General features: G+C 42.5%; 1 protein-coding gene across 2 annotated transcripts in view; it reads left to right on the top strand.

The window, feature by feature from the left end:
- Pla2r1 (phospholipase A2 receptor 1) overlaps window positions 1-23808 on the top strand; it is a 122242-nt gene that overhangs the window by 75565 nt on the left and 22869 nt on the right. For both annotated transcript variants that reach the window (XM_036186087.1, XM_036186086.1), the window contains exons 12-19: window positions 6724-6926; window positions 9576-9721; window positions 12750-12834; window positions 17158-17290; window positions 17827-17862; window positions 18326-18483; window positions 21687-21751; window positions 22425-22528. In XM_036186087.1, coding sequence (XP_036041980.1) covers window positions 6724-6926; window positions 9576-9721; window positions 12750-12834; window positions 17158-17290; window positions 17827-17862; window positions 18326-18483; window positions 21687-21751; window positions 22425-22528 — 930 coding nt within the window. The remainder of the gene's footprint in view (window positions 1-6723; window positions 6927-9575; window positions 9722-12749; window positions 12835-17157; window positions 17291-17826; window positions 17863-18325; window positions 18484-21686; window positions 21752-22424; window positions 22529-23808) is intronic.

The following is a 23808-nucleotide window of genomic DNA, read 5'->3' as shown; positions in this document are numbered from 1 at the left end:
TTTACTTTAGAAAAACTGTCTTTAGGTAGTTACTTGTTCTGTATACAGTAACATTGTTGTGATAGGGAATGTTTGATGATTAATGTGTAGATTCATTGATCCAGTAGACATGGGTTTTGTTGTGGTTTGTTTGGTTTAGGGATTAAATTCAGGGCCTTCTGCTGATAGGCAAGTCATATGCTACCAAACTACATCCCCTGGTCTTAATGTGTAGCTGGGATATTTCTATAAGAAAGTAACTCTCTGCAATCAATGTTTTGTTTGCCTTGTGGTACAGATTTTATAAGAAAGTCTCAGAACAGATGATTGGTCATTCCTCTTCCTAGTTTCCAAAAGAATTATTTCCTCATTAGTGTCCTTCAAGAGTGAGCAATTAGAGGTTGGGGCTCCTCCGGCATCACAACGAAGTAAGGACTGTAGGCATTAATATACCTCCATCCATTGCAACTGTCCTTAATGCTTAGGTCCCATCTGCTCGATGGCAATGTCTTCAAGGATATCGGTATGCCTGAGTACTGGTGATGTGCAACTTCAGTCTTCCATAGGGTCCTTGTTGCCACTGTGACAAGATGTAAGTTTCTGTGCAGCTTCATCAAGAAGCCCTGGGTTTTCTTTGATAGGGAATCAAGTCATTTTCACATAAATCTGGCCATGGGGGCTTGTGGGCGTGTTCCTGCGTCTAGGCTATTTCCTTGGGCAAGTCTAGGAAACGTGCTGTGTGTGTGTATGTGTCTGTGTGTGTGTCTGTGTGTGTGTCTGTATGTGTGTGTGTCTCTGTGTGTGTATGTCTGTGTTTGTGTGTGTGTCTGTATGTGTGTGTTTCTGTGTGTCTGTGTGTCTGTGTATCTATATGTATGTGTGAATATCTATGTGTGTGTATGTGTGTGTGTGTGTGTATGTGTCTCTGTGTGTGTCTCTATGTCTCTGTGTCTATGTGTGTCTGTATATGTGTGTGTCTCTCTCTGTGTGTATGTGTGTATGTGTGTGTGTCTGTATGTGTGTGTGTCTATATGTGTGTGTGTCGGTGTGTGTGTCTGTGTGTGTCTGTGTGTGTCTGTGTGTGTGTGTGTGTGTGTGTGTCTGTGTGTGTGTGTCTGTGTCTGTGTGTCTGTATGTGTGTGTGTCTGTGTGTGTGTGTCTGTGTGTGTGTCTGTGTGTGTGTCTGTATGTGTGTGTGTCTGTGTGTGTGTCTGTATGTGTCTGTGTGTGTGTCTGTGTGTGTGTGTGTGTCTGTGTTTCTGTATGTGTGTGTGTCTGTGTGTGTCTCTGTGTCTGTGTTTGTCTGTATGTGTGTGTGTCTGTGTGTATGTATCTGTGTGTGTGTCTGTGTGTGTGTATCTGTGTGTGTGTCTGTGTGTGTGTGTCTCTGTGTCTGTGTGTGTGTGTCTGTGTGTGTCTCTGTGTATGTGTCTGAGTGTGTCTCTCTGTGTCTGTGTGTGTATCTGTGTGTGTGTCTGTGTGTGTGTGTGTCTGTGTGTGTGTCTGTGTGTGTGTGTCTGTATGTGTGTGTGTCTCTGTGTGTCTGTCTGTCTGTGTCTGTGTGTGTGTATCTGTGTGTGTGTGTCTATGTGTGTGTGTGTGTGTGTGTGTGTGTGTGTGTGTGTGTTTGCCCTGCATGGGTGAAGATGAGATGCTTTCTCAGGTCAGAGTGATGCTTTCAGTTTCCGTTCAGGACTGCAAAGTTTTTGCTTCATTTCTCTTTTATCTGTTTTTTATGTCAAAATTCTGTTTCCTCAATGCTAGGAAATTCTGACACTTTCCTCTTTTAAAACAACAAAATATCTCTCTAGCCTTACTAAGTATTTTGAGAGAAGTAGAGCATTCCATAAAACAGGAAACATGGTTTTGAACCACACTAGCCATTGCTACTGATTAAAGGGAGAGACAATAGTGCATATAAACAGAATGTCCTTGTGTTTAGAGTACAGATTCCAGTGAGTGGAGACAGCTCTGTGGGGGTGGACAGGAGTCACCTCCTGTGAAGATGGCACAAATATTTTCTAGTGTGTGCTTCAGATGTGTCCCAACAGATTAAAAAACACCTGAAATTGCTATTTCTCAGAAGTCCATAATTTCAACTCTGCATCAGGACCATTCCTGGATCTGTCACATGGGACCATCCAGGGTACTTAGGCCCCAGTTCTTCCGAATCAGATGTAATCTGCCAGTTCAGGGCAACTGTGTCCCAACAAAGCAGGTCAGATTTGTCTGCTTAAAAGTGCCCTTTACAAAGTGAAGGCCAGGAAGCCTGTCACATCAATCAACAAACAATAATGAGGACAGTCAAGCTTGAGGCGCCTCTGGATTCTGAAATGAAACCCCACATACTGAGGATGTGTTTGTGAGGATGTTTTTGGCCTTGTTTCTGAGAACAGTTGCAGATTTCTTTATAGTCAAGCAAGGTAACCCATGACAGGAGTTCTTCAGGGTAATTCTGTGGCCACATAAGGAGAGAACAATGCTGGGGGGCTGGGGCTAGGGGCAGCTCAGTGCAAGAGGAGGCTTGTTCTCATTAACCTTTCTAAAACACTGACCAAAAGCAACTTAAGAGGAAAAAGTTTATTCAGCTTGCATATCCCAATCACCACAGTCCATCATCAAGGAACTGGAGACAGGAACCTGGAGGCAGGATCTGAAGCAGAGACAGGGGGGAACACTGCTTACTGGCTTGTTCCCTCTGGCTTGCTCAGCCTACCTTCTCAATGATGGCACCACCCACAGTGGGCTGGGCCTTCCTGTACTAATTAGCAATCAAGAAAATGCCCCACAGATATGACCATGGGCCAATCTGACGGAGGTAAGTCCTCAACTGAGGCTTCCTCCTTGCAGTTCATGTCAAGTTGACAAGAACTAGGCAATAGCACAGGGGCCATAACCTCGAGAGAACTCTTTCCTCTGGCATCTGTGTACTGAATACATACATCCCCAGGCCTCAGTACCAGCTCACAATTAGACTCTAATAAGTCTGGTTTCCAGGCCAGGATCAATCCCTCACTAACACTGTGGCCTATGGTGATCATTGACATCTTTGAACTTCAATATTTCCATCTGAAGATGCTACCACAATCTCTGCCTCCAAGAGTTTTTGGAGATAAAGAGCAGAAAGTAGCCAACACAGTGCTGAGCAGATTGGGGTCATCCACAAAGCTCACCTTCCCTGCCCCGGGAGCTTTACCCTGTGGAAGAAGAAGCCAGGGACAGGGAGGTTGAGGCAGGTAGAGACTTAAGAAATGAGAGAGTTGTGGAAGGGAACTGGAAGTGACTGGACAGACCAAGTCAGATAATTGTCTAGAGATGCCAAGGCCCAGCATAATCCTGCCCTGCCCTGACATGACAAATTGGCTTAAGTAGTTGGTTTTGTATTTAAGGATTTGACCAGAGAGGTCACAGTTGATAGCTTTCACAGCTCGATTCACTTCCTGGGATGAGCTGTGACACATGGAAAAGTCTAGACTCATGAGTTAGGAATTCTTAATTACAGGAAGTTTTTCTGCTGATGTTTAAGGTGAAGGGGAGCAAGGAGAAAGGTGGGTCAAGAGAGTGGGTTGACATTAGATTTGAAGTTCCCCAGTGAGAGAAGGATGACGGCTTCCCTTCTCCAACAGGAAGGCAGTCATCCAATGGAAGAGCAGATTCACCGGGAGAAACCTGCCTCTGCCTTTCTAGCCTTCCTTTATTATTTGACCTGCAAGCTTTCCCATGAACTGACTTACCAATTCCCCTTCTATCGCCCTTAGCCCAGCCTCCCTTTATTACACCATTTTACTGCTTCTCTGCGAGCGAGACTCTCAGATTTGGGTCAAAGGAGACATTAAGTTAACCACTTTAGAATACCAACAGCACTCCTGCAGGACTCTTCATCCTCATCATGGGCCACAAGCATCTCCCTCCCCACTAATGAAGACGACTTGACTATCCACAGCATCTAAACACCACAGCTAGTTAATCACTGTCTAACGTGGGGGAGTGAGACAAAATGCAAGGCCAACATAAAAAAGTATTACTGAGAACTTGCTGATTCAACCCTTTTAAAAATTCTGGAACACACAGCAGAACTTGTGACACACACACACACACACACACACACACACACACACACACACATTCCCAGTTTTGTAATGAAAATGCCCATAAGAAGAATAGGGTGGCTTTATCTTTCTATTTCATGGAGTCCTTTTTTAGGAATTATTTCATTTGATCTTCATGAAGACCCACAAGAAGGAAAGGAATTATCTACTTTCACTAAAACTTATTGTGGTTAACTAATCAACTCCAATGTTAAATTATTAAATATTTGTGCTGAGACTAGAATCCCAGCCTCAAGGCTCCAAATTAGAGGTTCTGTCTAGAAGACTTCCCACCTGCGCTCTGTGGGGAAGGAAAGTCCCACCAGGGTGTCTTAAAGGGATAGTTAAAGAATCAGCAACACGCATGTTTCCCATCAATTAGAACAGCCCCGTGCTGTGGGATTGTCTTTCTGTATGCTGTGAATATTTATTGCTATCATTGGTTCATAAACAAGCTGCTTTGACCTATGACAAGACAGCTTAGAGGCAGGTGGGAAATCAAGCAGAGAGACAGGAAGGAGAAAGGTGTGGTCAGTGGAGACACTGAGAGCCGCCCAGGAAAGCAAGATGTAATGCAACACAGGTGAAGCCACAAGACATGTGGCGATACATAGATTAATAGAAATGGGTTCATTTAAGATGTAAGAGCTAGCTAGTAAGAAGCCTAAGCCATAGGCCAAACAGTTTGTAATTAATATATAAGCCTCTGAATATTTTATAAGCAGCTGCAGGACTGCAAGTGGGAGAGATTTATCCAGACTGTGGGCACCAGGTGGGACTGAGAAACTCCTCGCTACAGCCCCATAGTGTAGTATTATGTCTGGGCCTTCTGTGGGGTTTCCACAGCTCAGATTCACTTCAGAAACACTCACTTATCCTCTATTGCTCATGATCCAGGTAGGTGTGAGCCTCATCCCAAAGTTATATGCACTGGACCTACAAAACTTTGTTCATGGACCAAGACAGTCATGTGAGCTCTGTTGCTTGCCTCTCCCCTCCCCATCCCAGCTCCATCATTAGTACTAAGTCCTTGTCTGGGCCACTGTAGGCATCTGCTGGCCTTTGTACGAACCGACACTCTTTTTTGTTCAATGTAAGCCACACTCGGTGTATTTTCTACTTTACACCTACTTGTTTTCACCTTTATGCCTAGGCTTGTTTGTACACAGAAGCATAATTCTAGCTATACACTAACATAAATGTGCCCATATAGTTTTAAAATGCTTTTAGGTCCAAACTTGTCACACATCTCCAGATCCACCCTCCAAGGTCACTTGATTTTCATAAGCCCACCTTGAAAATCCTTTCCAGCCTTTAAAATTCAGCTCAGATGCCACCTCCCATGAACTCTGCTGACAGATCTCTTTGGACGGGCTCTGTAGCTCCTTCTGAGGTCTGCCCCAGAACATACCTTCCCCAAATGTCGGCATGTTATAGATGCATAACTTTGTGTAGCTATTGAGTGTCAGTTTAGTTCACTGAGTGATCAGTCCGGACTCAAAGGGAAAAGGACCAATGGCTTTCTCATTCAGTTTTTAAAACAAATTGTTTTCAGCTAATCAGCTAATATTCGCTGAAATATGAAATGCTTTTTTTTTTGGGGGGGGCGCCTTTTCGAGACAGAGTCTCTGTTTAGTCCTAGCTGTCCTGGAACTCTCTCTGTAGATCAGGTTAGTTTCAAACTCACAGAGATCCATCTGCCTCTGCCTCCCAAGTGCTGGGATTAAAATTGAACTCTACCACCACCTGACTGAAATGCATATTTTCAGTGGTCTTATAAAATTGTATAAATATTGCACAAACTTAGGAAACTTGATCCCATCCATACATTGTTTCTGCGAGCCAGGCATGGTGGTCCACACCTGTAATCCCAGCGTTCTTCAGATGGAGAGGAAGATTACAAATATAAGGACTAGACTAATTAATCTCCAAATCTTCACTGGAGTTTCTATGGAAAAGTATATTTCATGTTCAACACACATAGAAGAGCATGTGAATGTTCATAACTGAGGAGGTTTCACCCCTAATATTCCACACAGTATCCACTGTGAAACTGGTGAGCTTTGTAGCTCATTTAGAAACCATCTCTCTCATTTCCCTGATATCAGCCCTGGTTCTGCCTCCAACCCACTGAGATTTATCCTATTTCAAGAGTTTATCTCCTTTTCTCCATTCTCCACGGTTTGTAGCTCAGAGTTTGGGTCTTTGTTATGTTTCCTTGTCTGTCTTGAATCCATGGTTCATGTGACTAGTTTGCCGTGGTGCACCTCGCTCTCAGGGGATGAGCGCCATGCACTTTGCATTGTGATGTTGGCAATGTGGTTTCAGAGCCCATCACCGAGCAGTGGGGCATTCTTCAGCCCCACATCAGGACAGCACCTCATTTCCCATCACCCACCATCTGAGCTCAATGCAGACAATGTCCAAATTTCAGGCTTCATGGCTTCTTTTCTCTCGTGATTCTGTTTTCCGTTCTTCTGTCCAGAGATGAAGAGAAATGAGATAATTATGCCAATAAAGCATCCCTTTTCATCTCCATTGTTCTTCTCTGGTGCTTCATTATGACATGTCAATTATTCAACACTCCAGAGAGCTGCCTTTGGAGCACAAAACATCACAGTCACATTATATGAAAATGCTTCTTTTCTGCTTTCAGGCCACAGTGGAGGCTGTGTTGTCATGCAAGGAGGAAGTCCACCAGGTCGCTGGGAAGTGAAGGACTGCAGCAACTTTAAGGCAATGTCCCTGTGCAAGATGCCAGTCAAAACCTGGGAAAAAACAGAGTTTGAAGGAAGGTGGCCCTTTCACACTTGCTATTTGGATTGGGAATCAAAGTCTGGCCTAGCTAATTGCTTCAAGGTAATGTCAAGGCTATCTGTATATTCATTTGGTCCATGTATCCCTCTTTTCTCTAAGACTTCCTTCCTACAGTGTCTGGTATACAGCATATATACAGTCACTATCTCTCCTTGTGTTTACATTCCAAATAATTCTAAATATTAGAAAGAAATGGCAGATATCCCCAGTGTCACTGAAGGCAGAAATGCCATATGCATCAGTATTAAACCCAAGAAAAAAGACCCTATGCACTGATTATCAGCTCTGGGAAAGGACTCTAAATGCCTGGCCAGTTCCTAGAACTGGTGGCAGGTTCTGTAAGTTCTCACTTGCCAGAGTCCAAGACCAGTATGACAGACTGCTCCCACAAGTCAGACAAAACAACTTTAGTGTTCACAGACAGGCTGCAAGAAACAGTAGAGTCCTAGGATCCTAGGGAGCCTGTCCCTCAAGGCTCGGGAAAGCAACTCGGGGTGGCAGATGGACTTTCTTCCCTCTGAAGCCCAGGTATTAGGGAAGCACTATTCTCTGGGCTTTATGCCTCACAAGCCACATAGGTCCACTGTAATGAAACACCGCAGGACTCCCTGTCCTGGGAGAGACAAGGACAGTTCCTCCTTTCCTCAGGGTGTTGCATTCTCCATACATTCTGGACTAGAATTGCAATCAAGAAAGAGCAAAGCAAGGCCAGCCATGGTCATGTATGGAATTGTCTTCCTATAATAAGTACAAAGGCACCAGTCAATGCTGTTTATATTGCCAAGCATACACCAAATGAAGGAAGCCAACACTCAGTGGGTATTAGAAATGTGCCGTTCTATAGTATTTGTAAGCCCACGCATCAAGTAATTATTATGAAATAATTCTTATACTAAGGACAGACTTTAAAGCCTGCTTGCTAATCACCTGAAGCTCAAACGAGGTAATACAGATAGCGTGTGTGTGTGTGTGTGTGTGTGTGTGTGTGTGTGTGTGTGTGTGTAAATGCTTAGTGCAAGAATGGTTTGGGATTAAGGTGTTAAAATAGTTAGATCTATGTAATGAGGTATCTTGGGGCTTTGGGATTTGTACTTAAGTCTAAATACAAAATTCATTTGTTTCAAACACATTATGTACACATATCCTAAAGGTCACTTTATGCCAGGTTTGGAACAGTGAGAATATCATTTACAGATAGTCCATAATTTCAGTTTCCAGATTAAGAATGCTCAACCTATATATGAGATGCACATATGATATACATGTGAAATCCTTGAAGAAATGTCTGTTTGCAGATAGGCTTTAGATCCTAGATTTAAACCAATTCTTACAATTTTATTAGAAATACCTACTTTTTAAAAATTAGTCTTACATTTGGTAGTTTTCTCTTGGTTCCTTCTTCAGGTAGCAATTCTCCAAATCCATGGAAAAAGTTCTTCCCCACCACCTGGGCACACGCAGGATGAAGACAGACAGTATTCCCCAGACACTGTGGTGTAGGCATAGCAGGAAACACAAGTGAATTCACTCCATTTAAACGTACATAAGAAATGCCTGCATAAAATTCATAAACAAAAGGCCCAGACATGACCTCATGGAGCAAGAAGTTGAGCTTCAGAAATGAGTAAACTGAGGCCGGTGTGATGAAGTGATTCACCCAAGATCACAATTATTTATTGACAGACTTGGAATACATCCCTGGTCTTGGGACTCCAGGCACAGTGTTGTTTTACTATCCATCATCCTGATGTGTCAACAAATGCACAGTGTGCTTGATGTGCGTGGTGGTGGGATTTATGAATTTAGAGTGATTCGGAGAGAGGTTCCCCAAGGAAGCAAGTTTTGACATATAATTTAAAAGATGGAGAGGCTGTGCTGTGGTCCACAGGACTTGGAAAGGCATTCATTCTGGTCTCAGCAAATCAGAGCCTGGTGAAAGCTGGCGGTAGAGTGTACCTGCAGCATCAGAGGGTAAAGCTTAGTAGCCTTAGTTAAAAACAGCAAGGGTGCAGAGGCCCAGGATTGCGAACACTGGGTCTTCAGCTGCCTCCTGCCTGATTGTAAGACAAAAGCAGATGCTCCATCCAAGTAACTGCTTCCTATTACCACAATAGCCAAAGAATAGCAGAGAATTTAGATACACTTCATGGAACTGCAAACTCAGCAAAGACCCAAAGACCCTAGAAATACACCTGCTCTAAGCTTTCGGCCTTGTGGATCCAACAACTTAATTGTCTTTCCATGAATTCTGGCTTGTCCATAGGCAGGCTGTCATAATGGAAATGGATGGATTCTGGAGGGAAGGAGTCCTGGGACTAAGGCAGGTTTATAGGTGTGTGACCTGGTGTTCTTAATGTCTGATTTTCCTCATATATTGACAGACATTTATTAAGAGAAAACTCTACATCTGTTGAAAGAGGGTTAGTGAACAAGAAGCCAAGGAGGGTAAAAGGTGCCAACAGTTTTATAAGGACTGAGTGTGTTCTAGTTTGATATGTCTTACCTATCAAGATCAGAACTTCAGTGAAGAAGAATAAAGGGACGGAAGTCTGGCTCAGTAGAAAGAGTGTGTGCTCAGTATGCAAAAAGTCTCTCATTTCTTGTCCTCCACCACCCCACCCCCCAAAAAGAAGAAAGGAAACAATGCTAAGCAGGATGAAGCAGACTTGCTCCAATTGTGTTGCTCTGCAGGTGTTTCACAGTGAAAAGGTCCTGATGAAAAGATCATGGAGAGAAGCAGAAACCTTCTGTGAGGAGTTTGGAGCTCACCTTGCAAGCTTTGCTCACATAGAGGAAGAAAATTTTGTGAATGAGCTTCTACATTCAAAATTTAACTGGTAAATATGGATTAATCCTGAGAAAATTATAGTCAAAAATTGTCTGCTAGTAGTGACTTCTTAAAGATGAATATCCCAAGTGGTTGTTTATAACTTAAATATTTGTTTCATGTCTAAAAATAGCTAGTCACTGCTTGTGAAAGAAAACTATATATCCTCATATAGTTTTGTGTTTATATTGCACCAAGTTCACATTGCATATTGGATATTCAAACTCTTTCTGTGTGCCTTCAGTCAGATTTTGAGAGCTTTGCTGCCAGCAGTATCAAGGTTGGTGGATTTCAAAGTGTTGTCTAAAGATTCTCAAGGTCTTGAGATAAATGGGACCATTTGGGCAGAGCTTCAGTTTCTCACTTGCTACCTCCCCAGAAAACACAATCCCATTTTCCTGACAAGGATTTTCTATGATGAGAGTCCAGTTAAAATTTGCTGGGGAGGGAAGTCCCAACAGTTTAAAACAAAATCCAATCCAGCTCTCTAATTGTATGTTTGAAAAAAATCTATGTTCACTTATCAGTGTGCATTAATTGTTAGAATGCCATGCTCATGATGTTATAAATGTAGTTTGTTTTTGGTTGGTTGGTTGGTTCGTTCGTTCGTTGGTTAGTTGGTTGATTGGTTGGTAAGTTGGTTTATTGGTTCATTTGTGGGAATTTTTCTTCTAGTGACCAAACACAGAGCCTTGTGTACTCTACCACTGAGCTAAATTCCCAACCCTATCAACTAAATTTAAATTAGAATGAACCTAAAGGCTTCATAGGACACACTCGGAAGTGAATATGTAACAATCATCAAATTATTCAGCTTTAGCGTTTACAAAGATGACCTTGCAGGTGACATCAAATGTGAGTCTTCGAGTAATTCCAGAGGAAAGGATTTAGTAGAGGAGGGTATTGTTATTGTTCTTTGAAAGGGAGTAGGGGACATAACATCAGAGGGATCAAATAAAACTGAAAAACCGTGTACAATATTAGAAATATGGTACGTAATTAGTATTGTGAAGAACTCTAGCAGACAACCCCTTCTCAGTAAAATGTTTTCCCCTCTTGAATAAATTTCCTAACAGTCCATGGAATTTCTAGTCCCTCCAGGAAACACTGACTGAACCCTTGGTTCCAGACAGAGCCTAGACACTGGGCCTCTTGGGATATAGAGCCCTCTATGCCACCTCAGACTCTGTCAGGCTGGTGTCAAAGAAGCCTCCCCATTGGCTGGATTGCTTGCCAGCTGTGGAGAACAGCTTCCACCGTCCTATGTTCTGTTGCACTTTGATATGTTAACCCCCTTGCAAGACATGCCCACACATCAGGTCATAAACGATTTTCCTTTGAGATCAAATGTACTGACGTTCTTTCTGTTTACATAAGTGTCCACACTTGAAGGTCCTAGTAGAATTTTGTACCTCTTTCAAATTATTGATCTTTAGCATCTAAGCACCAGTTGTATAATGTATACTTTATTTTTGCCCACACTGCTAAGGGAATTCAGCTGTGTCCAATGTGTGTTGTTTAAAAATCACACAGTCGAGAAAATTAGTGGAGAGAACATAAGTATCAATTTGTCTTCTATGAGCCAGTAGAGCAAGAAAAACAAAGAATGCTGAAATCAGTGAGGAAATAGATGGAATGTTCCCAGTGAAGGGAGAGCAAAGTTGGCTTCTTGCCTGTGCCCTGGAGATGCCTGACCTTCTAGAGGTCACCCTCACCTTCTTAGAAGTATGGCATCACCAGTGGCCACCCAGACACCAGTGACCTCAGATGCTCTGGCCTGCACTTGATGTTGGTCTCTGTCTTTCACATTTGAGAAGCAGCCCTGCAGAATGGTCATGCTTCTCTGTGCTAAGCAGAAGAAAGCATCTGTCACAACTTCTGAGTCTCTTAAATCTTTAATTCTTCAAAATTATTCTCAGAAAATTATCCTAGTGAGATGGCTCATTGTACAATTAGGCTTTATTGCTTGATTTATTGAGTACTCTGCAATTTGACATATTTGTTCTCTGCCTAATAGAAGGGACGATGATTCTCTGTGAAGCTTCTTGCCAAGTCTAAACTGGTGGTGACTGCTCAAGTTAATCTACCATGGTCCAGGATGATTTGCCACAGAGTTATTTATGTTGGAAAATGGGGAGTAAAAAAAATCTCTAAACCTTCTGTGTACCTTTTGTTACATGGGGATGATAGTGATCAACTTTGAGAAAATACCCAAACAGTTGATAAAGGAGCAGCAAATCAAACCACAGTAAAGCAGAACATAAGAAGAGTGAAGCAGTCAACTGTACAGCAGCTAAAGTCATCCAGAGATGCTCTGCACTAGGATTTCCTAGCAGCTCCTTTTGGTGTGCTCATGACCTGATTAAAAAGCATTTCCATTCTTACAAAAAGCTCCTGTTCTCAGTATAGGCTGATTCTTCTCCCTGTCCTAGTTAGGGTTTCCATTGCTCTGAAGAGACACCTTGACCACCACAACTCTTATAAAGGAAAGAATTTAACTGGAGCTAGCTGACTTCCAGTTCAGAGGTCAGTCCATGGTCATCATGGTGGGAAGCATGGTATCATGCAGGCAGACATGGTTCTGGAGAAGTAGCTGAGAGTTCTACATCTGCATCAGCAAGCAGCAGGAAGAGAGTGACACTGGGCCTGGCTTGAGCTTCTGAAAGCTCAAAGTCCACCCCCAGTGACGTAGTTCCTCCATCAAAGCCACACCTATTCCAAGGCCACATCTCCTAGCAGTGACACACCCTATGGGCCTATGGGGGCCATTTTCATTCAAACCAACACACTCCTCATTGTGCATGAGCCCACAGCAAGCCACACAGGAGTATGTGAGTCTAGATGTCTCCTCTCATTTCATAGCACATGGTTTTGCATATAAAACAATGTTTGATCCATTGATGTCAACTTGCCACATCCTGCCAATTAGCATCCACTCTTTCCTGTTCACATAAATGTTTTACCATATCTTAGAGCTTTTCCATTTCATGCCAGGAATGAGATTGGAAAGACGAAGCTTTTGTTTCTTCTCTTTCTAGGACACAAGAAAGGCAGTTCTGGATTGGATTTAATAAAAGGAACCCCCTGAATGCTGGTTCTTGGGAGTGGTCTGATGGGACACCTGTAAGTCTGTTCAAACTGAATACAGGAGATGAAGTCAAGCCCACTGAGTCAAACAACCAAGAGAGCTTGGAAGCAGCACCTTGGCAAACTTACATTAGGTCTTAGCCATGACAGCAATTGTACCAAGGTCCTGGGAAAACCAGGGTGACCATACTGTTCTGAGACCCCTATATTTCATTCCGAGAAGAAATCCAAATCTCCAAAAATACTCCCCTAAACTGCCTCCTGTTCAGAGAAACAGCTACTCTTTACAATAGTACCCAGATTCTAACCCACCCCCTTTTCCTACACAATGACTGTGTGAGTATGGGGCCTTTGTCCATGTCACAGCAAAGAACTACTGGGGAGCTTATGAGATAGCTTATTGGGTAAGCATGCTTGTTTTACAACCATGAGGATCAAATCTCCAGTACCCATGTAGAAAGGCAGACACAACTGCACCTACCTTTGGTGTTGGAGAAGAGAGGGGGTGGATCTCTAGAACTTGCTGGCCAGCCAACCTGGTCAGAATGGTAGGTTTCTGGCTCAGCATGAAGACCCTATGTCAAAGTGATAAGGTGTAGAGAAGTCAGCACAGAGGAAGACACAGGACATCCTTTTCTTGCCTCTGCCTGCTTTCCCCTGCTCCCCTCCACATATACAGAAAGAACACACACACACACACAGAGAGAGAGAGAGAGAGAGAGAGAGAGAGAGAGAATTTTTATGACAAGTGTCACCCTTCATAGTCAGAAAATGTAGTTCCAGAAGTGAAGAAAAACATTGTTTTGTTCCACCCCATACTTACAGACTTCTGTGAAGGTTTGCAAGGACCCAGATGTTGCATTGTTTTTTCAGGTGCATTGAGGATTTCTCAGATTTTCATCAAGGTGACCAGGAAAATTAAATGATACCATTTCAACTCTGAAAGGGAGTAGTTAGGACCAGCCTTCAGGGAACATCTGAGGCAGCCGCTGTTTCCCAAACCTTCCTAACATTCTGTGGACTAGGTGCATTGTACACGATCACATTCTGTCCTTCCAGTCGCTCGCCCCAGTGGACAATAGAACAGTTAATCCACCTGAGGTATTACAGAGGGCAGCCGGGATCTGCATACAGTAATCTGACTCTGAAGCTACAGTGCTGTGACATTTCCCAGTTTGTAAAATACTAGCAGCCAAGGTGGATAAAGACCAACAAAGGGGGGGAAAGCCTATTCAAAAGCTGGGGTTCAAATTCGTAGCTGAGAGGGGATTTACAAGAAAAGGAACAAAACAAAACAACAAAACCCTGTGCTTCTCCAGGGGGCAATAATAACAAAGAAATGCTAGTTGAAAAATGATACTAACCCCATTTTCCACTCCAACATTGCCTCTTTAAAAAAGGGTGTCAAGAACAGAGAGTGGAAAGAGACCATAGAGAGGGTTTGGGTCCCTCAGCTGTGCCTGTATGTTTTGCTAACAAAGAAACCAAGGCCCAGAAACAGAAGGGATGCTGAGGCCATTTCCCACTTGGGAAACAAAGTGTGGCACATAGAAGCTGAGCTACTTTGTTTTGTTTTAGTCGCTCGAACTAATTCATAACAGGAAAGGGACAATTTGCTTAAGAATAAAGGAGACTAAGTGAAGGGGTATGCTGAGGTTCTCAGCAAAGCCCACCGGACAAAACAAATTATAACTCATGCCATTCTCCAAACACAAGGATAGATATGTTAGATGAATTGATACAGAGCTTTGTGTATATTTAAATAGTTCAAAATGGCTTCAAAACATCTTCTCATTCTCCACATTTTAACCCTAATTTCATATGTGGTCCTTCTACTTTTCTGTCAGGTTGAAAAGGTTTACACCTATTTTAAAAACATCTGTTACAGGAATTACATATAATATATGGTCACTCAAAACAATGTTTGTTTTCTGATTCATGAAAGCTGTCTCTGGAGCCAGGCTCAGTGTCTCACACCTTTAATCTCAGCACTTAGGAGGCAGAGGCAAGTGAATCTCTGAGTTTGAGGACAGTCTGGTCTCCATAGGGAGTTCCAGGACAGCCAGGGCTACGTTCTGAGACCCTGTCTCAAAAGAATAAAACTAGCTCTCTTCTAGCAAATCAAGATGCCCAAAGAAAAGGAGATCAAGGGGAAGAAGGTGGTCTCAATCCCCCACCGTTGTGAAGAAACAGGAAGCCAAAAAGGTGGTGAATCCTTTGTTTGACAAAAGGCATATAAGAACTTCAGCATTGGGAAGGACATCCAGCCCAAAAGAGATCTCACACAGCTTCTTACACTTGCTCACAAGTACAGGCCAGAAACAAAGCAGGAAAAGAAGCAAAGGCTATTGGCCCGTGCTGAGGAGAAAGCTGCTGGCAAAGGGGACGTCCCAACTAGGAGACCAGCTGTCCTTCCAGCAGGGTCAAAATGATCACCACCTTGGTGGAGAACAAGAAGGCTCAGCTGTGGTGATTGCCCATGACATAGACCCCACTGAGCTGGTGGTCTTTCCTGCCGCCTGTATCGCAAGATGGGCATCCTCTAGTGCACCATCAAGGGAAAGACCACAGGAAGACATGCACCACTGTTGCCTTCACACAGGTTAATTTGGAAGACAAGGGTGTTCTGGCTAAGCTGGTGGACGCTATTAGGACCAGTTACAACAACAGATAATATGAGATCTGCCGCCTCTCGGAAGACAACATCCTGGGACCTAAATCTGTGGCTCGCATTGCCAACCTGGAAAAAGACAAAAGATCAAAGAACTCACCAGTAAACTGGGTTAAATGAACACTGCTAAGTTTTCTGTACATAAATATAAATTTCAAAATATAAAAAACCAAAACAAACAAACAAACAAACAAACAAAAAAAAAACAACCCTAGCTTGATCTTAAACTTTAGTCCTTAAAAACTAAATGCTTGGCACTTAATATAAACGTTTAACAAATGAATTGGCTTCAAAGATGATACCAAAATCTGGAACAGCCCTGAACCTCTAAGCTTACCCAAGAGCCCAGAAAACAGTTGTCTTAATCAATGTTCCATTGCTGTGAAGAGACCGTGACCACCATGACCACATGGCAACTCCTATAAAGGAAAACATTTCATTGGGGTTGATTTAAAGTTTAGAGGTCTAGTTCAGTATCATCATGGCAGAAAGCACAGTGGCACACTGGCAGACATGGTGCTGGAGAAGGAGCTGCTACATCTGGATCAGCAGGCAGCAGAAAGAGGGAGAGAGACACTGGACCTGGCTTAAACTTCTGAAACCTCAAAGCCCACCCCAGGGACACACTTCCTCCAACAAGGCCACGCCTCCTAGTGGTGTTGCCTCTCTGAGCCTATGGGCCTATTTTCATTCAAACCACCAGAACAATGTAAGTTCAGAATGAAGCATGCATCTGATTTCTTCTGAAGAAAACAATAGAAAAATGTGTGTGTGTATGTATGTGTGTGCATATTTGCACATGTGTATGGAAGCCAGTGGCCAATGTCAAGTGTCTTCCTCAATCACTCTCTACTTTTTTGAGACAGGACCCCCAACTAAATTTGGAATTTGCCAATTGGGCTACACTGGCTGGCCAGCAAGACCAGGGTTCTTCCTTTCGCTCCCACATGTATTGGTATAGCAGGCTTATGCTGCTATGTTGAATTTAAAATAAAAAAATTTTAATGTGGGTGTTGCAGGCTTGGATCCTTATGCTTGCAAAACAAGCACTGTACCAGCTGCCTCCTATCCCCAGCCCCTTGTGCCTCATGGTAAAAAGAGAGAGAGAGAGAGAGAGAGAGAGAGAGAGAGAGAGAGAGAGAGAGACAGGCAGATAGAGACAGAGACAGACAGACAGACAGAGAGACAGAAGAAAGAAAGAAAGAAAGAGAGAGAGAGAGGAAGGAAGGAAGGAAGGAAGGAAGGAAGGAAGGAAGGAAGGAAGGAAGGAAGGAAGAAAAGTGCTAAGTACCCATTAGCTTAGTCTTCACAAATGTGGATGAGTCTAACCCTGGAATGACATGTAGTCATTTCTGAAGATCCCTCTGGGGTCCCTAGAGCAGTGGTTCTCAACCTTCCTAATGCTGAGGCCCTTGAATAAAGTTCCTCATGTCATGGTGACCCCAACCATAAAAATTATTTTGTTTCTACTTCATAACTGTAGTTTTGCTGCTGTTATGAGTCGTGGTGTAAATATCTGTGTTTCTTAGATAACCCCTGTGAAAGGATTATTGGACCCTGCAAAGAGGTCATACCCCACAAGTTGAGAACCACTGCCCTAGCACTTACCTTCATGGGTGTCTTCTTTGATCTTCTGAAACTCTTTTGGGGGACCATCATTAAGGAATAACAAACTTCATCTGTTGCAGGTTGTCTCTTCATTTTTAGACAATGTTTATTTTGGAGAAGATGCAAGAAATTGTGCTGTGTATAAGGCCAACAAAACATTGCTACCCGCAAACTGTGCTTCCAAACATGAGTGGATATGCAAAATCCCAAGAGGTATAAGATCTTCACTGTATGTTTGAGTTTTAATGAGATACAGCGCTTTCTCAAATGAAGAGTCACGGAGATTCAAAAATCTCAGCACTCAAACCCTGAGCCACACGGCCAACAGCCCACCTAATGCGCCTAGCCACACTAGTTTAGTAAGCATGGGTAACAGGCAGAGGAGAGAAGATAGTACCGCTCCCTGCGCCAAGTAGTTCATTAGGAAGGAAGATCACCAGCTGACCTATGGAGTAAGTACAGGTGAAAGAAATATCACTCTGACATTACAAGCATGAGATTACCTGTGCTGTGAATGCAGGAAAGCACTAGCACAGTGTGTGACACACAGAGGCCCCACATGTCTATGTCTTTTCTTTAGACTCTCTGGAGATTCCCCTTCTTCACAGAGTCTAACCAGTACAGAGTGTCTGTCCTTAAAACTATTTTTTTCAAGGTGAAGTAGCAACAGTGTGGTTACAATGGGGTAGTTCCGAAACTGTGCACCTGTGCAGAAGGCTCAGTGAAGATGCTTTGCTTTCACTCTACAGATGTGAGACCCAATTTTCCAGACTGGTACCAGTACGGTAAGAGCCAACCTGGCAATTCTCAAACTTCTAAACACACTCCATCTTCTCCTTCCCATACTGCTTGCTTTCTTGTATATCAACCTAGGGCTAATTTATTCAAATTAACAGGTCAAGAAGGCATAATCCAAGTAATAAATGTACTCATTAAGTTGGGTTGAAATTAACATCACAACTTCATTTTTGTGGCATATTATTTTAAAATATGTATCTATCCCTGACCTTTGAAAACTAGTGAAGGGGGTCTTACGTGAGATAAACAAAGAAAATAAGCACATTATATGTGTGTGCACAGGCACATGTGTACAGTGTATCCACATGTATTTATACCCTTTTTTAAAATGCCAAGTGACCAAATTACAAATTGCTATTGGAGTCAGTCATAGCCCACGTTCCTTCAAGTCTGCCCTACATCCCTCACTAGTCTTGATGAGGTCAACATCATCATCTGGCTTCCTTGCAGATGCACCCTGGCTCTTCTATCAGGATGCCGAGTACCTCTTCCACACCCACGCTGCAGAGTGGGACGCCTTTGAATTTGTCTGTGGCTGGCTGCGGAGTGATTTCCTCACAATTTATTCCGCTCAGGAGCAAGAATTCATCCACAGCAAAATCAGAGTGGTACCTGAACACAAATCACTACATGAAATTCATAGTTTACACCTTCCTCTGTCCTTGGGGGAGGAGATATTTTCAAAATTTGACTCCACACAGTCATTTACGTTTCCGTGAACATCATGGATCTTTCAGGGACCGTTTTCCTTCCTGCTCTGTAGATTCATAGAAAGCAGTGGAGATGCGGTTGTCATGTGGCTGTGTCCTCTGGCTTCACTTGGTTCTGTGATAGCAACGGTGTTAAGTTAGTCAAGTTCTGTTTAGTGAGATTCATCTGTCACTCTCCGCCCTCAGTTTCACTAGGACACTAATGCCCCTCAAGAGGGCTACCCAGCCCTGATCTAATCACTCACCGGAGGCTCCTACTTCCTAACATACCATCTTGTGAGTTAGGAGTTCAATATATGAGACTAGGGAGGGTGGAGACATATACATATTCAGTCTGGCAGGATCCAGCTGTAGATTTCCAAGCAATATTTATTTCTATCCATGATTGGTACTTTTCGTTATCAGTAGTATGGTGCTGTTTATGGAGAGCATTAACATTTCACAAGTAAGAGGTCTTGTGCCTAGGAATATCCTTGCAGAGTGGGTCAACGCAGGAGAATTTACTGATTCCAAGATGAGGAGTCGAACTTGTTGAGGTCATGTCACTTGATTTTGAGGCATACCCATCCTATAAATGTCAAAAGGTTGGCATAAGTAATTACTTCTAAGTAACAGATTTGCCTATCCCTTTCCTCTGAAGAATAGTATCTTGGACTGTGAAAGGCAAAAATAACACCTATTTGGAGTGTAGGAGAACTCAATATAAGATAGAAAGCTAAGTACAGTTTTTTTGTTTGTTTGTTTTTTGGTTTTGGTTTTGGTTTTTTGAGACAGGGTTTCTCTGTAGCTTTGGTGCCTGTCCTGGACTAGCTCTGTAGACCAGGCTGGCCTCGAACTCACAGAGATCCACCTGCCTCGGCCTCCCAAGTGCTGGGATTACAGGTGTGCGCCACCACCGCCCAGCCTAGGTACCGTTTTTAAAGTCTGAAAAAGTGATTTTTTTTTCAAGGATTCTTGTGTTTCTTCACCCTCTTTGGTAACAGACCACAGAGTGTTATCATGGCAAGCTTTGAATGTTTCTTTTTGGACCAATCTTTTCTTTATGATCATTGATGGAAACATTAAAAGCTATAAGCACTGAAGAGTCATTGGACAAGAATGGCTCACCCATCAGTCACTTGGCTACTACTTTTATCTGTTGTCTACAGTATTTGCATTTTAAAGTGATAACCCACTATTACTTTTAAATTGTGTTTATAAACACTTCTAAGACTGTATATCAAATTCATGATTTCCCAAAGTCTGGCATTTTAAGCCCTTACAATAAATCAAAGCCCTTGATCACTTTGGTAAAAACATAAAAGATGACAGATTACCTTTGCTTTAGAAAGCTAGTGGATGAGATGTTGGCTTGTGTTTCTATCTCATTGGAAAGTGATTGTCCATGTAATGTTAACTAGAAGGGCTACTTGGGCATACCAACATGTAACTGATTTGTGAAATGCATGGTCATATTACGTTTCTTCTCTCAAACACCTGTTATTAGGTTTCTATTGTTGTGGCCGTATACCTCACTAACATTTAAAATACTCACTTTCCACACCAGGGTGTTTGGCCTGGGTATCTTTCAGCTTGTCCCATGAAGTCCTCTACCACATACATCACAAGTGTAATGTGCTGTGTAGGAAATTACCGTACCTTAATTCAGGTGGTAGTAACTATGCCACTTAAGATGTAAATGTCATAATTTCTCTTTAAAGGTCTTAAACTGGAACTTGGAACAGGCCATGATTTTGACTGGTGTTACCCATGAGCCCTCTCTCCCTGTCCCTCAGTTTTTCCAGGCAGGTTTTCTCTGTGTAATAGTCCTTGGCTGTCCTGGATCTCACTCTGTAGACCAGGCTGGCCTCAAGCTTACAGAGATCCACCTGCCTCTGCCTCCAGTGTGCTGGGATTACAGGCATGTGCCACTACCCTCCAGCAACCCATGAGACTTCTCTAGGTGGGATGTGGCTGTGGTCCTCTCACTGCACCCAGTCAACCTCAACAGAGCCATCCCAAAGTCTGAAAATGGGAATCTGAATTTAGCGTGTGCATACACATCCATGAAACCACTCCTTGGGGATCTCAAATGATAGTAGTTTCCCCTTGCAATATTCCCAAATTGCTGAACTGGCAGACAGCCATGCTGTTTAAGGAATAAAAGCGCACTTGTTTCAAAATGAGAATGTTAGCAAGCTATCACATTCTGTTGCACAATGACCTGAAATTCATATGGAAATAAATAATATATCTTAAAATTTATCCCCAAGCCTTCTCAAAATGAAACAAGAGTACAAATTTAAATACATAATGCCTGAAAATGAACAGGGTTTTTGGCACATAAAAGTTCATTTGAATTTCAATACACACACGTAGGGAGCAAATACACTGTAAAGCACATGACATGAGATGGCTCAGTGAAATCCTTTCTGTCCCTTCCTCTTTTATGACTATGGAGCAGGGCTTCAATTTCCTGGGCCATAAGTCCAGCATTCCATCTGGCTGTGCAGTGTGTACATGTGTGTGCATCTGATACTTCCCTGTCCTCAGGCCGGGTGATTAATATTGGCTTTAGATTAATAAAATGGATAAAGGGTAATTTTCTGGCTGTCAGACATTGGAATTCTGCAGTATTCTTTTGTCCTATGCCATGTCTCTCTCTTTGAATGCTGACACTGTTTGAAGCTTAACAGACTAATATATATACTCTAAATCTTTATTCTGTTAATGTCTTTGTACCTTGTTTGTCAAATAGCTGTGACATCTGCAGTGAGCGTCCATAAATCACCAAGGGAAGACGCCACTAATTATAGTCAGAAAAAGAATCCATCTTCTCTTTTATGTTTTATGTCTTCTTACAGAGTTAGAAATTTGGCTTTTCATGTTGAATGAAACAGAAAATATTTTCAATGGTTCATTCCAGCTCTCTTTCATAAGGAAGTGTTTTAGAATAATGCAGTTTCAAGTTGTCTCTAGACACTAGCCCTTAGTTGCTCTTCTAGATGTAACCAGATAAAACCATAGTAAATAAAAAGCTAATAGCATCTCCATTGATCTTAATAGTGAACAATGTAAGCAAGAACAATAAATACTGACATTCTCTTTCTTCCTTTTAATAGCTATCAAAGTATGGTGTAAATTGGTGGATTGGAATTGAAGAAGGAAGAGCCAGCGATCCAACTCAGTATGAACCGAGATTAATCTGTTTTTAACATTATTTGACAAGTTATATGTGCAGAGTGATTGGACTGGATTTCAGTCACCAGTTTGCTGAATAGCCTTCAGCTGTTACTTTTAACCTTACTAAATGTTCATTCTTCTAACCAAAGACATGGGTGTTTTTAAATCAATATCAATGGAGCTATCACCAGTCTGCACCACAAACATGCCCATCACCTGGGAAAGCTTCTGCCTCCCCTATTGTGTGTGTGTGATAAAAACACAGCATAAACTTTACTTTTAGAAGATGTTGGTGTATACAATGCAGCATTAACTGTAGGTAAGATACTGCATGTACTTGACCAAATCGAATGAACTATTATACTTTCAGTCCATACCCCAGAACTACAAGGATGAACTCAGATATTGAATATGCAAAATGAGACCTAATTTCTTCTTTAATTTTCCTGGGACTGGAGAGATGGCTCAATGGTTAAAGGCACTTGCTTCTCTTCCAGCATTTGGTTTCCAGCACCCACCTGGGGCAGCTCACAAACCACCTGTAACTTCAGCTCAAGGGTGCTTGATGCCTCCACGGCATCTACATGCATGTGGCATAAGCCTACACAAACAGTGATATGACATGACACACATGTGAAAAAAATTTATCTTTTTAATTTTTCAAAAATTTTCTGCAGTTGGCGTAATGGGTCACCTGTGATATTCCAGAACTGGGACAGAGGAAGAGAAAAAAGAGTGGATAGCCAGAGCCGGCGATGTGTCTTCATTTCTTCCGTAACAGGTTACTTTACTTATCCATGTCTGGGTTCATACTGCATGCCCCTCTAGAGGCTGCCAGACTCCTTTGTGTGCTTATTTTTGTCTTCTGTTGATCGTGTGCAATCTCATCAGCCGCCAGGTTTCTGGATGGCCACTCACCCTGTGAAATTCGTGCAGGCACATTCCTGTAAAAAACTTACAAGTGGGTAAGTCCTCACGAGCCAGCAGAACCAAAGTAAGCCTACTGAGACTGTTAGAGACACAAACTTCTGTGGCTGGAGAAACGGCTCAGAGGCTAAGCACTGACCGCTCTTCCAGAAGGCCTGGCTTCTATTCCCAGCACCCATATGGTGGCCCACAACCATCTGTAACTCCAGTTCCAGGGGACCAAATGTCCTCTTCTGACCTCCTCTGGGACCAGGCACACATGTGGTGACCTGGCCAAGCAAAATGCTTATGCACATGCAATAATGAAATTTCAAAAATCTTTTTTAAAGACAAACATGCACTTCTATATCAAATATAAACAAAATAGATGCTTCTTGTCCCTAAACAGTTAAGAGTTGTTCACCAATTTTACAAGGAAATATGCTAACACTCCAGGATGAAGTGGAGCTAGCACTTAAAATGTTCAGGAAGCAGCTGCATCAAAGGTGTGAGTGAAAGGAAAATTAAAATGTACTAAATGTAGAAAATACAAATAAGTTATCAGAACTGTAAAGGTGGAATCATTAAAATGACTCGATACAGTGAAAAAGAAGAACGTCCTGTAAATGCGGCTCTCCGTGAAACCTCAATGTGGAGCCATTTTTCATACGTCTCTACTTTCCTATTTGGAAACTGGCTGACCCTTTAACCTCTGCGCGATTTACTTCTGTTTTCCTTCATATTGTTAAAACCTACATTCAGGACTGGAGAGATGGTCCCAGTTAAGAGCACTGGCTACTCTTCCCGAGGACTCGGGGTTCAATTCCCAGCATCACATGGCAGCTCACAACTGTCTGTAACTCCAGTTCCAGGGGATCTGGTATCTACACACAGACATACACACAGACAAGACACCAGTGCACATAAAAACAAATAAATCTTTTTTTAAAAAAAAAAAAACTTACATTCAGTTCACTGGTTTATTATTATCAATATTGTTCATTGATATTTTATTATTTCTGGAACTAATCACTGCTCATCTTAAATGAGCACCTGTTTGTAAGTTGGATCCAATAGCATCTCAAGGCTAGAGAGTGGCTTCTCTATGTTCTGAGAACAGTGCCGCCTAGCTGAGTGTCTACCAATACCAGCATC

The sequence above is a fragment of the Onychomys torridus genome, chromosome 4 (genome assembly GCF_903995425.1).
Source record: "Onychomys torridus chromosome 4, mOncTor1.1, whole genome shotgun sequence".
NCBI classification, from domain to species: domain Eukaryota; kingdom Metazoa; phylum Chordata; class Mammalia; order Rodentia; family Cricetidae; genus Onychomys; species Onychomys torridus.
Note: the sequence above shows the minus strand (reverse complement) of the source record. Positions and strands in the feature narration are given on the sequence as shown.